The sequence below is a fragment of the Mesoplodon densirostris genome, chromosome 2 (genome assembly GCF_025265405.1).
Source record: "Mesoplodon densirostris isolate mMesDen1 chromosome 2, mMesDen1 primary haplotype, whole genome shotgun sequence".
In the NCBI taxonomy this organism is placed as follows: domain Eukaryota; kingdom Metazoa; phylum Chordata; class Mammalia; order Artiodactyla; family Ziphiidae; genus Mesoplodon; species Mesoplodon densirostris.
This window is the reverse complement of record NC_082662.1, coordinates 106,437,046-106,452,281: the sequence shown is the minus strand read 5'-3', so window position 1 is coordinate 106,452,281 and position 15,236 is coordinate 106,437,046. Positions and strand designations below refer to the sequence as shown.

The following is a 15,236-nucleotide window of genomic DNA, read 5'->3' as shown; positions in this document are numbered from 1 at the left end:
ATATCTTCTTTTATTTTTTTTAATCTTTATTTTTCTTCCCTATCCAGCCTAAAACTCATGTTCCATCACTTCAGCCACTCTTGTCAATAAATAACCTATGTCTGAAATAACCTATGACCTCTTACCCTTCCATCACACTTGCCCATCCAAACCTGATCTTGAGCTATTCCATCATCCTGCTTTCTTCGCTCCCTTATCTGGGTTGCTGAGCAGTGATGGAGAAATCATAGAGCCATGTGAATTTGGGCTTCTCAGCAGACTCGCGGGGCATTCACTGCTAGCGGTCCTTTGATGCTTCACTGAACAGTGTCCCAGCATGGCTGTGTGCTCCCCTCAAGCTCTGTCCTACCAGCAGCTCCTCACTGCAACAGATGGCCCTGCCTCCTTCTTAACTGAGAACATAGAAAACATCACTGAGGAGCTCCCTGTCTTCTCCCTCCCTCCCCAAACTTACATGCCATCTCTTCCTATCATTGCCTCTTTTTATTCTGTCACAGAAGTGTGTTCCTTCTTAATGAAGGCCAGTCCCTCTACCTCTGCTCTGGATCCCATAGTGATAATAGCTAATGTTTACTAACCACTTACTGTGTGCCAGTTCTTCCCATGAGTTATCTTGTTTAAGCCTTATAATATATCTATTTGCCACTGGATAGGCAAATAAATTGATGCTTAGAGAGATTAAATAACTTTTGCAAACTAAGCAACTGTAAAGTAGCAAAGGCTGGATTTGAATCTAGACATTTGAATTCCAGAGCCTACACTCTTCTCTACACATATATTGAATATTTTCCCTGTCCTCAGGAACCTCTCTTCAGCAATTGTCCTCTTTCTTATCTCCCATTTTTCTGGATCTAACTCATCAATTTTTAAACATGCTAAAGCCTCCACTTATCTCTCTTCCCCTTTACAACAAAATTTTTTTAGTGTAATCTGTGCCCTCTGCTCCCCATCTCCATTTGTCATACACCTGAAATTACTCCAGTCTGGCTCAGATCCCACTATGGCAACTAAAGCTGCTCACACTAAAAACACCAGTAATTTCTCTTTTCCCTATACCCTTAAGCACAGTTATCACTTCTCCCTTGAAACACTTTGTCTTGGCTTCTTTGAAACTTACCCTGACTAGTTTTTCTTCTACTTCTAGCCACTCCTTCTCAGTCTCCTTTGCGGTTCCCTCTTTCTCTGCTCATCATTTGAGTGTTAGTGTCCCCAAATCCTCTGACTTCTTTCATTCCATACTTTTTTTTTCATTCCTGTGTTTTCAGTAACCCTCCAAAATATATGCAATTCCCAAGTATATGTCTGGAGAGGCAGTAAAGTCTAATGTTTGTGAAAGCATGGATTTGAAATTCAGGTAATGTAGGTTCTAATCCCAGCTCTACCAGTTACCAACTTGTTTTCTCAGGCAAGTTATGTAACCTCTCTGTGCTTTAATTTCATCTTCTGTAAAGTGGGGATAATAGTAGTACCTACCTTCTGTAGTTGTCAGAAGGATGAAATTAGTTAATACATGTAAAACGCTTAAAACATTATCTGACATACAATAAACACTCAGTAAATGTTAGCCATCATCATCATTCCTGTGCTTAGACCTGCTTGTTGAACTTCTGATCAAATATCTTCACTTAGATATCTTACAAGCCCCTGAAGTTCAACATTTTGCAAACAGAACTACTCAAGTCATCATCTCCCACTCCCTCCCAAACTGCTTTTTGTATTCCCTGTCTTTGTAAATGGGACCACTGTCTACCCAGATGCCTAAGTCAGAAACAAGGGAGGCATCCTTGGGTACTTGCCTTACCTCATTCTCATCATATTGCATCACTTCTGTGTGCTTACTATTGTCCAATTCTATGCCTGTGTCTTTAGTCCCACTGCCTCTACTTTAGTTCATCCCACCATCATCTCTTACCTCAAAGGATGCAGCAACAACCTAATCAGTATTCACGTTGTCCTGCCTCCAGTATAGCACTGTTCCAGGTGCCTTCAGGCCTGCCTAGTGAAATTTTCTTATAATAATATAAGAAGCCAAAAATATGTCCTATTTACTATAGGGGCTTTTGCAAAAGTTTGCCAACCCCTGGTCTAGGCAAAGAAAAAAAAGAATCTGAATATATCAGTGCGGTTTGGAGAAAAGATGACTTATTATTTGGGTGTAAAATCCCAGGATTTAGTGATTTATTAAATGAGTACGGGTGAGAGAAAGGACTGTGTCATCCATGACTCCCAGGTGTCATCAGATGTAGGGACCATGGATTGGGATGTAAACTTGAGAGCATCATCAAGTAAATAGAGCTTTAACTCTTTAAAAGTGTTAATGAATAAAATCACAGACTTAGACCAAAGAGGACAGCTAAAGACAGAGCCCTGGGATCTGGGAAGGAGATCAAGAAGAAGTAATCAAAAAGCAGCAGGAGAACTAAGATTGGCTAATGCTGTGGAAGCCAGTCGATGGGAAAAGCATCAGAGATGGTAGAAATAGTTATTATTTTAAAGCACTATGGAGAAATAAAGTAAGATAAGTAGTGAAAAGTCCTCATTAAATTTCATAACTAAGATGAGTGAAGGCTTCAGTGAGAATGTTTTCCACTTTGGGATTTGTCACTGTTTACAAAATTGTCTGTCATTGAAATACCATCTTTAAATTTTGCATGAAGTATTTTAATAATTCTTTCAAAAATTGCAAATTTCTTTTTGGTCCCTCAGTGTTAGAACAGCACAGTAGAAAGTGCTATGCTTATGGGAACACTGCTTGGCAAGGCTTAAAAAAAAAAAGTAAAATGTGTGAACAGTCAATTAAATCACTTTGTCTTTCCTACTCTTCTTTCAGTTGAGTTCTGATTACATGGTCTCATCAGATAATATATTATTAACCTTCCTAACCGTTTTCCTTATTGGAAAAGTTAATTTTGTTATGCTCAGCATGTGGCTATTTTTTTCTTTCTATAGCACATAAGGAAGAAGTGCTTGACTATTTCCCAAAATCTCATCATCCATTTATTTTTTTATTCATCCAGTAGCTACTGAAATTTTTTCTTTAATGGAGACAAACAGAAGAGTATGTCAGTTTTTAATATGTCTTTGCAAGAATGTCTACTATCCCCACTTGTATTCAGTATTGTACTGGAGGTTTTAGCTAGTGTAATACGGCAAGAAAAAGAAACAAAATGCATATAGATTTAGAAAGGAGTAAATAATGCTCTCTTGATTGTCATTTATAGATGACATGATTATCTATGTAGAAAACCCTATGATATCCTCAGAAATGCTACTAGAACTGATGAGTAACTTTTAGCACGGTTTCAGGGTTTAAGATCAATATTCAAAAATCTATTATATATATTAGCAAGAAACAAATGGAGATTTAAAAGCAATATAATTTAAACTAGCATCAAAAATACCAAGTACTTAGGGATAAATATGACAAAAGATATGAAAGACTTGTATAATATACCGTACAAGTTATGTATACTGCAAAACAATGAGAGAAATTAAAGGAGACCTAAATAAATGAAGACATATACTGTATTTATGAATTAGAAAACTGAATACTGTTAAATTGTCAGTTCTTTCTAAAGCTATAGATTCAATTCAACCCCCATCAAAATTTCAACAAGATTTTTTCTGTAGAAATTCAATTAAAATGCAAAGAATCTAAAATAGTCAAAACAACTTTGGAAAAGAAGAACAAAGTTGGAGGACCAACACTACCTGCTTTCAATGCTTATTCTAAAGCTACAGTACTCAAGACAGTGAGGTATTGGCATGAAGATAGACAAAGACATCAATGGAGCACAATTAAGAATGCAGAAATAGATTCACGTATTTATGGATAACATTTTTTACAAAAGTGCAAAGTCAGGTCAATGGAAAAAGGTTAGTCTGTTCAACAAACAATATTGGACCAATTAGATATCGATACGCCAAAAAGAAAAATGAACTTTGATCTATATCCTGTATCACATAAATGTAGAACAAAACTTTTTAAACTTCTAGAAGAAAATATAGTTGAAAAAGCTTTGTGTGACCTTGAGTAAAGCAAATATTTCTTAGATACAACACCAAAAGCACAATCCATAAAAGAAATTGAACTTTATTAAAATTTAAAACTTCTGCTCTTTTAAAGATAGCTAAGAGAATGAAAAGATCAACCACACAACCACAGCCTGAGAGAAAATCTTTGTAAATAAAACATTTATCTGATAAAGGACTTTAGAATATATAAAGAAATTTCAAAACTTAATAATAAGGAAACAGTTTAGAAATGGAAAAAAGATTTGTGCAAAATACTTCGCCAAAGAAAATATACGATGGTAAATAAACAAATGAAAAGATGTTCAGCACAATTAGTTATTAGGAAAGTACAAATGAGACCAAAACGAGATGTTACATTCCTATTAGAATGGCTAAAATTTAAAAGACTGTATCAAATGTTGGTGAGAATGTGGAAGAACTGGAACTCCCAAATAGTGCTGATCAGAACGTTAAATGGTATAGAAAGTTTGGAACACAATTTAGCAGCTTCTTTAAAGAGTTAAACATACACCTACTGTGTGATCCAGCCATTCCACTCATAGATATTTACCCAAAACAAATGAAAGCATATCCATTGCCTGTACACAAATGCTCATAGCACTTTTATTTGTTATAGCCCCAAATTAGAAACAACCCATATGCTCATCACTGAGAGGATTGATAACCAAACTGTGGTATATCCATACAATAGAATACTACTCAGCAATGAACAAAGAATGAACTGTTCATATATGCAACAACACAAATGAATCTCAACATATTTACGCTGAATAAAAGAAGTGTGTACATACCAGACGAGTGTCCATATTATGTAATTCCCTTCATATAAAATTCTAGGGAATATGAACTAATGTATAATTTTTCTACAGAAAGTAGAGCAGTGGTTACCTGTGGACAGGGAGGAGGGGTGGGAGGGAGGAGTTACAGAGGACCCTGAGAACCTGTAGGAGTGATGGGTATGTTCATTTTCTTTCTTTTGTTTTGTTGTTGCTGTTGTCGTTGGCTATGCCGCGTGGCTTGCGGGATCTCAGTTCCCCGAGCAGGGGTTGAACCCGGGCCACAGCAGTGAAAGCCCAGAATCTGAACCACTGGGCCACCGAGGAGCTCCCAGTGTTCATCTTCTTGATTGTGATGATGGTATCATGGGTGTATACGTAATGTCACAACTTAACAAATTTTATCCTTAAAATATGTGCAGTTTATTGTAAGTCGGGTATATCTTAATAAAACTTTTTTTTCTTTTTTTTAAACTGCATGAGATGTCACTGCACTGCCACCAGAATGGCTAAAGTTTAAAAAACTGACAATACCAGATATTACCAATGATGTGGAGTAGCTGGAATTCTCCTACAGTATAAGTCAGAATGTGAATTTCTGCGACCACTTTGAAAAAAAGTTATGACAGTTTCTTATAAACTCAGTCTGTGACCGAGCCTAGTCTGTGACCGAGCAATTCCAATACTAGGTATTTACCCAAGTGAAATGAAATATATGTGCATAAAAAGACTTCTACAGGAATGTTCACTGCAGCATTAATCATAGCAGCCAGTGACTGCCAGCCAAGGTGTCCATCAATAGGATTATGAATAAGTAAACTCTGCTGTATACTTGTAATGGAATATTTCTTGGCAATAAAAGAGAACATAGATACTACAGATATACACAGCAGCATGAAGGAATCTTAAAAACGTTATGCTGAGTGAAGGAAGCCTTACATAAAAGAGTCATACTGTATAATTCCACTTATATGAGATTCTAGAGCAGGCAAAACTAATGCATGGTAGAAAAAAAATCAAAACAATGTTTGCCTCTGGGAAGAGGGGCATGAGGGAACTTTCTAGGGTGATGAAGATGTTTTGTATCTCAATAGGAGTTTTGCTAATACAAGTGTGTACATCTGTCTAACCAGCAAAAGTACACTTAAAATCTGTGTATTTCATCGAATGTAAATTTTATAGCAAACTGAACAAACACTGAACTCTAGTTAAAGATATGAATGCTGTATTTGGGGAATGTTTACTGATGTCTGCAGTTTACTTTGAGGTGCAGCAAAAAAGTAAGATGGGTTAATAGATGCATAGAGGAACAGATAGATGTATGATGAAGAAAACTTAAGGAAAATGTTAATGATCGTCTGAGTGATTTCTGTACCAGTGTTCCCTGTAAAATTCTTTCAACTTTAGTGAATGTTGGAATTTTCATCCAAATTATGAATTTTCATAATTTTTTAATGGAAAAAAATCTTTTTTTACTTTTGTCACAAATTCAGACTTATCCGAAGAGTGTTCCTCTGTACCACACTTACGAGAATACATAGCCACTGTTTGCTAAGATCTGACTTTAACCCCTCCTTCCCCACACAAGAGAGTCAATGAATAGCTATCTTTCCCCCACTGCCACACCAATGGATAGACATTACCAGAAATTTCGGTGTTAGAGTCACTAGCGTTGGTTGTCACACCATTGGAATTGCTTCAGGTAGAAGTCAGTGCGAATGGCAGGTAGGCAGAGGCTGAAGAGCAGATGTATAAAGTGAAAGCCATTATGTTACCTTTCATAATATTTTGGGATGGAGAAAATGATGGAGGATTGAGAAAGTAAAACCCATGTGTAATGAAACCCACCATTAGTTTATACTAAATCAAAAACTAAACGGAGTGGTTGTAATTATAAAATAATGAGATGAAATCAAGGGATAATAAAACAATAGAATCACTGTCCTGATTTCCATACTTCTCAGATCTTTTCCAGAGCACTCCACCCAACGTGATAAGTTGACTGCTCATATAAATCACTACTCTTTTTCTTTCTTGAAGTTCACTAATAGAACGTGAACTAATAGTATTTAAACCCACTGTTGATTTTGGCTCTAGTAGATGACTTAAGTGCATACATGTGTGAACAATCTTTTCCTAGTTGATGTTGTCTTGTGATCCCATGTTCTTGGCTGTGCATTTGTGAATAATTGGATGAGAGAATTTCTAGCGTTCACAGAATATCATAGCAGCCTTTTTTTCAAATTTTTAATTCAGTTTTTTAAAATAGTAGACACTGAGTAAAGCAAGTTTACCTAAATAAATGTATATCTGTGACTTATGTTGTAAATAATTGAAAATTAAAAGCTGAGCTACATAAAAATAAAATGAAAAAAACTGAAGACAATGCTCTTGGGTCTCCCTGAATGGAAAACTTTTAACTGGGTTTCCACTTCTGTCTACTTTGAGTAATTTTCTCTTGCTAATGCCAAAAGAATGTAAAGGAGGTAATGGGAGAAAATGCAACAGAGAAATGTGTTTGTCTTTCAAAGAGTGTGTGCCTAAGATCACTGCCCATTCTTCCCCAACCCAGCCTTCTCTTTGAATTTACCACCACCAGCTCACTGTGTCAATACATGCAGCATAGTCAAGAGTCCTTTCATAGAACTGTATAACTAAGAGGGACTTTAAAAATCATTGAAGTCCAACTTGCTCATTTTGTAGATGAAGAGACTGAGGCCCAGACTGAAGTACAACTTGTTTTTGTAGAATCAAGGAACATTCGACCATCCCTAAATAGTACTAAAGTAGTAAGTCCAGAAAGTATTTGTTAATTCTCTCAACACATATTGAATTGCTTACTTTTCATGTTGAGCATTAGTTAGACCCTATAAATTCCTATAAATATGGTATTGAAGAAGAGAATCCCCACACGGGGGAATTTAGCCTATTGAGAGAATCAGCTACTACCACACAGAGTGTCAGTTATGTAGTAATATGAGTAAACACGGTGTTGTTGGAACACTTAGAGGGAAGCTGCTTCTCCAGCTTTGGCTGGAGTGTAGGTACACAGTGAAAGCTTCCTCACAGAGGTGAGTTCTGACCTGAACTCTGAAGGACAATTCTTAGCCAGGCAAAGAATTGAGGAAAAGGGTTTCAAGACTAAACGAGCAGCATGTTAAAAGGTCCTGAGGTAAGAGATGGTGGAACACAAATACCCTGTGTAGTCCCTTCTAGTTCCGTAATTTTATACCTTTTTCCACGTAGCACAGCTCCTTGCCTGTGATAGGTATTCATGTGTTTCTTTGGGCCATTCATTGCATTTAGTACTTTTTGCCTTAGGAAGTTGTTGTTATTATGCTTATAAGCTGGCTCCTTTTCTAGAGTCTAAGCCCCCATTAGAGGAATGGCCAGGTCACTGTTACCCTGTATCACCTACAGCTGTGCCCAATGCTTAGCACATAGTAGATTCCCAGTAGATGTGTAACTCCTTGCACAGTGTATCTCCTGACACATCCGCAAGGTTCTCTGTTCTGACTCTACAATCTTTATTTTCTTAAACTCTTCCTAGAATCTCTAAAATCTGCATGGTCTCTCCGTAGCTCTTACTAGTTTATCAGCTAACTGGTTGTAGAGCCCCTAATCTAGTTTGCAGAAGTTTGTATCAATTAGGTATATAACAGCATGTGCTTTGAAAACAAAAAAAACTGATGTAAAAAACTAGGGATTGGAGTGTAATTAAGTGACAATCTAATCTGATTTAAATTAACTCACTTGGTTCTAGAAAGGCCGAGTACCTCCCGCCCCCTCCACCAAATAAGCTTCGTAAGATGAGGGGATACAGAGGGTAATGTTAATATCTGAGGCCTTATACCAGTCATTGGTAGTATAGCCGAAATAGATTAGTGACCCAGGCCATGAAACTCAGTATGAAATAGGCCTTATCTTCATTGATTCATTCTTTTTCAAATACTTGAGAATGCATGGTCTGTCTGTACCTTCTAAAACTTTAGACCATTCTATGATTGTCTGCCAAGTACTAGGGAAATTATAGAAGTGAGTATAAGAAACTACTTACATTCCTATGGAGTAAGCTAAATGCTATAAATGAGATTTAAACATAAGGTTATGTGAATTCAGTAGAGGGGATAATCTGTTTGGAGCTGTAAGGGAGAAATAATGGTAGAGATGAGTCTCTACCGAGTCTTGGAAATTTGGATAAGATTCTGATAGAGATAAGTGTAGTGTTGTCTCTGTTATTCCATGCCTTTTCTCATAAGTAGGTATGAAGACAGTATGTTGTATTAGGGACCAGGAATACGTGAAAGTTTTGGAGCAACCACTGGAAAACATGATAGAGTGTCAAAGAAATTTAAAAAATGATTGGCAAGTGCCCAAAGTGGCATGTACTGTATTTATAATGTACCCAGTTATATACTGGAATCTACTATGCCAGTGCACTGAGAATTCATATGCATATGTTGTTACCTTCTCTGTAAATAAAATGAGGATAGCAGTAACATTGTACCTACCTCATAGAACTGTTGTGTAAGCCGTTGGTAAACATGACTAATTATGATTGTCAGTTTGGATAGATGAACAAGAATTTGTAAATTCTAGGTATTGCCTAGCTCGTGCCAGTATAGTTTGCTATCCAGAATTCTCTCTTTTTTTGGAACCAACAAATTTTGCAGACTAGCTTTTATAGAAAGATTGCAATGTCATGAAGTGAAATGAGCAAAGGTGGCTCCACGTCTACAGAAGATTCACTTTGAGAAAGAGACTGCATGCCAAGTGTCAACTGAAAAATAAATGTCTCAAAACTTGGCAAAAATTTTCAGTCTCATTTGAAGTAATGGAAAGAGTTTATGAGATTTGGAGGTGTTAACCATTTTCAGAGTACCAGTGAATCAGTTCTTCCATCAGATAATGCATTGGTTTTGACCACAGCCCACAATAAGAAGCATATTATATTACATCCCAACACATGACATGGACTGGAGCACATAGACATGTAACAGAAACTGAAGCTTCATAAGACAAAGCTCATCTTGCTACATTCCCTAGTCATTGTTGCTCTAGCATGTTTCTTTTTGTTCTTTTTAATACTGTTCACAATCCACTAAACTGATTCCATAATCCATTGATGCACTACAACCTGCACCTTGAAAAACACTGCTTATTACAAGATTTTTTTGATATCAATTTCAATTTTGAAATAGTTTTTATCTAGCATAAATTTTCAAAATCGTGTATATTTCCAATTCAGGCCACCAGCTTAAATTATTTTTTTTCTTCTATTAATCAGGTATCAACATGGTTTTTTACCACCTTTTCTGTCTCAGGACTGAAGGACAAAATCCACCATGTGGACAGCCTCCACCAGCTGTTTTCTGCCATCTCGCCAGAACAGATCGACTTTCCTCCTTTTGTCCTTGAATATGATGCCAGGGTAAGAAGTACCAGGAATTCTCCCTTACCTGGTGTATTATCTTAACTATTTTATACTGCAAGTGCGTGTGAGCACATCATCTTTTCATTGTAAGATGATAATGCAATTAATGTGTTTTAATAAACTTGATAGTATCGTTTGACATTCTTTTCCTATGGTAACTTTAGGAAAATGCTTGGTTCTGAGGGGGGCGCCTTTCCCCCAGTAAACTTTCAATGGGAAATATTTCTGCTGTAGGTTTATAGCCAATCCTTGCTTGTACTGTCAGTTTTTCACCACCTTTGAGACACACCTCTCCCTAATTTTGTTAAGACTGAATGGCTTTTCATCTACATAAATAGAGCCAGAAGTATCTGTTGGTGTCTGACATTTTCAGCGTTAATTGTAAGCCAGGTCGCCTATCCTAGTCTTTACCCTATGAGAAATTTCATTTTGCTAAAAGTTTGTATAAGTGACAACCAATACATTATTCCTTACAGATACATTTATGAATCTATTAAACACTAAGAAAGGACTACTCTAGAATTTCATCAAAGCTCTATTCCATTGTACTTATTCACGGTATCACTTTAGTAGTTAAAAACAGAAGTAAGTAACACGCTTGGCCAAAAGGTTATCAATTGCCTTATTTAATTATTGCTGATTGCATATTTTTATGCATGAATCAGAGAATATATTTGCAGGTTATATTAAGCTTAAAATGAATTATTCTTCCTTAATTATTGTACAACATATGTACAGTAAAGTAAATATCCTACAAGACATTTTCTCTCTAACGTTTCTACAACTTCAGCTATGATTTCTGTTACACTTTATGTGAAGAGCAAAGTATTTAATGTGTTCTAATGGCTAACAAAATGTCATGTTTTGCTTTTGCACAAAGAGGATTTGTAATTGGAGTCATTGGATCATAAATACAAAGATTGTTGAATATATGGGAGGCAGAAAAAAGAGCATCCGGTTTTATTTCTTGCAGATTGCTGGAGCAGAAAATTGCCTTATTATTTTTTTGAACTATATATCACTCTTCTTAATATTTAAAAAAAATGGATAGCTGGAAATGTGAAAGGCACTGAAAGACATTTTGATACCAAAAATTTGGAATGATGATTCAAAGCTAATGTCTAGATTTACCATTTATTTTCTGGTGCAGAAATATATAAGTTAGGATGTATTGGTTAGAAAACCCAAAAGACCAGTTTTTAAGCCAACACGTTTTCTATATACTTAAGGTCCTACAAAGAAGGCTTTCATTAAATATCAACACCACACTCAAGCTTGGTTTTGTTTTTTTGTTCTGTGTGTATGTGTTTTTAGTGTGTTTTTTTAAAATATTTTGTATATCAAATGCAGGCCTAATTAATAATGTGATTAATCAAAATGATATAAAATAACCTACAATCTAACACTTAGGTCACTGGATCATCTTTCTGTACCTGTATTAGAGCTTTCTAAAACTGAGATATAAAGGCCAAAGAGAGGAATAAAAAGAGGGAAGAAACAGAAGAAGGTGTCAGGAGATGATGTGGAAAGGGCAGGCAGAGGGCACATCCCTAGATACACTGCAGCTTTGCACATTATGCTGCGGTACTTTGGCTCCTTCGTAGTTGGTGGGGAGTGTTGAGCAAGGAAAACTGCCATTGTGTTCCTGTTTAGAAAGATGGGTAAAGAAACTGTGTAGAGAGGGACCAGACAAGGGTAAAACTGTAGGCAAAGAGACAAATAAGAGGCTGTCAGAGGAAGCCAGAGGAGAAATGAGACTAGAGTCAGGCAGTGGTAGTGGTAATGGCAAGGGTTTGAAGATCTTAGAGATAGTTAGAAGTAGATGTTTTAGGGAATAGAATCCACAGCATTATGGTGACTGAGCAGCCAGCCATTGGGAGGAATGAAGGAGGAAAGAAGCCTGAGGTGACTAACAAAGTTTCTGCTTTGGGAGACTTGGAGAATGGTGTTGCCACCATCCCAGAGAGTCAATTTGTAGGAAGAGCACTGGGGGGGCTTGGAGAAAACAGACAGGTGGTCTGTTCAGTTTGTGACACACTAGGTTTGAGGTGCCCCATGGGACACTGAGGTGAAAGGCTAGAAGGTGGTTGGATAGTACCTTGTAAAGAAAAGTTTTCCTTTGCTAGAAAGAATTAAAAATACGATTAGAGAAAAGGAAACGAGTGTAGAGTCAGTCAGTTTTATTATCGTATTCAAGTGTGCTTTGCCCATAGTCCTTTACTTGGTGAAGTTATGACGTGGTTGGTTGTTGGCAGTGAGCTTCTATTTTTCTGGGTCTTTTGTGACATAGTGACATAAATTTTATAGGATTAAAAGGAACCTTTGGTGGTAATTAGAAGGTAATTTTTGTCTATCTAGATCAAAATGGTAGTGAGACCATTTCAGAAAGGGAGCTAGTCAGCATTCTTATAGGCAAAGAAGAGAGTGTAGAGATTTACCTGGTAACAGTTCTTCAAAGTTCTGTGTTTGTTTCCAGAAATAGAGAAAGTATTTGATTGTTCAGCAGTCTCTTCCACAGTGTGAGACTAATATAAAAGCTTTATTTCGTAGTATTAAGAATTAGATTTTCCCTTCTTACTTTATCACAATTTAATGTAGATACAGGAAGCCTAGAAAAGTACCGCCGTGGAATGGAATGGAAAAATCTTAAAGATGGATCGTGAACCATTTCTTTTCAGTTGAACTTCAGGATAGATTTCTCTCTTCAGGCATGTTTCTTAAGCATAGCTTCTATGCATATTAAGGATACTGGAGTGATTAGTATAACAGATCCTGGTAGGAAATTCTAAACTACAAAAAAATTTTTTTTCATTAATTTTTGTCATGTATCCTAAAATGTAGCCAATCTTTGGATTTGTTTCTACTGAATTTTTTTTAACCTGGTCAGATGTATAATCAGAAAGTTTAAAAAAAAGAAAAAGAAAAGAAAAAAAGAAGAAGGTAAGTTTTCCTAGATATTCTCTTGTTTTCCTGATTATGGTCCCAGGATCAATTTCTCCTCCAGAGCATCTGCTCTGAAGAATGGCGGAGCTTTTGATTCACTTAGTCACTCAAATAACATTTAACTGCCTATTATGTTCAAGACTGGATGGATTTAATGCTCCATAACTATAATGTAAATATACCATAAAGCAACGCTGTTTTCATCCTACCTTTCATTCTCCATATCTAACTATTATCTTACATTAATGTTAAGCATTTTTTGTTTATGGTTTACTGAAAAACAAGTTACTTGTCAAAGAACTGAATAACAAGAACTGAATCTTAAGTCTCATAAATGTAGTTTAGGGTCTATCTACCATAAAGCTAACTGTCTTGACTTTTATAAGATAAAGTTAGCCAAAATAAGGTCAAAAAATTTCCTTACACTGATTTATTGCTTTCTACATTTGACATTAAAGTTCTAACATTCAATTCTCTACCTTGATCTTGAACACCCTAAAAACTGTCATTGTTAAAAGCCTCGCCACTCAGGCCTGTCATGGAGAGACTCACTTCTGCCAACACAGTTGTAATTATTAAATTCCTTGATGATGATTTTTGTTTCATAACTCAAAGATTCGGCACACAGAAAGACAACACAGCCTAACAAAAAATTCACTTTGTTATAAAGCAGAAACTAACACACCATTGTAAAACAATTATACTCCAATAAAGATGTTTAAAACAAAAAAAAGAACCTGGGCTTTAGATTTGGATAGACATGGATTTAAAATTCAGGCTCTCCTGGTTGCTGGCTTGGTGACCTAAGGTGAGTTATGCCATCTGTGTGATCCTTAGTTTCCTACTTCATGGCATTATGTTGTGAGGATATAAAAGGATAATGAAAGAAAAGTGCTGGTTAAGTGTCTGGCATATAGAATGTTCAATAAATGGTAATATTTTAAAATATCATCATCCTGATTACCTCTGCCTACATTATACCAACTCTGACTGACTCCAGTGGAACTGCTCTGTTGACTTGAGGGCCTGCTCAGGGCCAGGCATGTGCTAGACATTTCATACGTTAGATCATTGGCTCTAAATCCCTTTCTTTTACATTCCCTATTACATTGATCTTATTATTTAATGTTCTTGTCTTTTTTTCTTTCTGCAGGAAAACGGGCCTTATTATACATCTTATCCCCCATCACCGGATTTGTGACCTGCTATCTTTCAGTGCTACTGGTTTCTAAGGACACCACTTTCTCCAGAGATCGCTACCTATTGAAGTGATATTCATTTTTGCTGTACAGCTTCAGAGAGCCTTTTGTCCCCACCTCTCTGGTATTTTTTTATTGACTGTATATTTTCTGGCACATAAGCAATCTGAAAATGGTAGGCCATTCTGAACTGTGCACTTATTTTAAATTTGTATATTTGTATCAAATGAAAATGTTCACTTTTCGAGGGTTGTTAATAGAAATTGGGGAGCAACTTTTGAGTATCTTCAGTTTCCTGAAAGGACACTGGATTCTCCATTAGACAAGCCACAGTATTGTTCACATCATCTCTTTAACATTGCATGCTTTCTTTGTGTACTCAAGTGTTTCTCAAAATATATAGAACCAATGTATGCTGACTGGATGCATTGTTTGCTTCAGACCCTGGCATTTCGTTTTATACAGATAATTCAGTTATGATAAAAGAGAATTGTCTGGGGTCAAGAATGTAGAAATGTATCTGATCAAAAACATCAAAATCATTAGCAAAATGTAAGTCTTAGAATTTTACCGCACCAGTGAAGACTGAGACTTAAGGACTAAAGTTCCTTAGATGGTATGTTTTAAGATTGTCACTGTTCTGGTCCCAACAGTGGGGGAAAACAAGAAGACTGTTTCTTCAGCCTTTTTCCTATCATCATAGATGGTTTGGTCTCCTTATTCAACAGGACTGCACATATTAGTACTCTGAAGTGGAGGGCGTCTCCTAAGACGCCATCAGTGAATGTTAGAGTGCCACTTTCCCAGAGTCATGAAGGATTTTGTTTGGCTCTTAGGTCTACTTTCTCT

The 15,236-nt window shown here is 36.4% G+C and overlaps 1 protein-coding gene across 1 annotated transcript in view; it reads left to right on the top strand.

Annotated features, from left to right (window-relative positions):
• Positions 1 to 14,811, top strand: part of GDAP2 (ganglioside induced differentiation associated protein 2) — a 71,534-nt gene extending 56,723 nt beyond the window's left edge. Inside the window, exons 13-14 of the mRNA XM_060090361.1 lie at positions 10,099 to 10,242; positions 14,342 to 14,811. Coding sequence (XP_059946344.1) covers positions 10,099 to 10,242; positions 14,342 to 14,389 — 192 coding nt within the window. The 3' untranslated portion in view covers positions 14,390 to 14,811. The remainder of the gene's footprint in view (positions 1 to 10,098; positions 10,243 to 14,341) is intronic.
• The last annotated feature ends 425 nt before the right edge of the window (positions 14,812 to 15,236 follow it).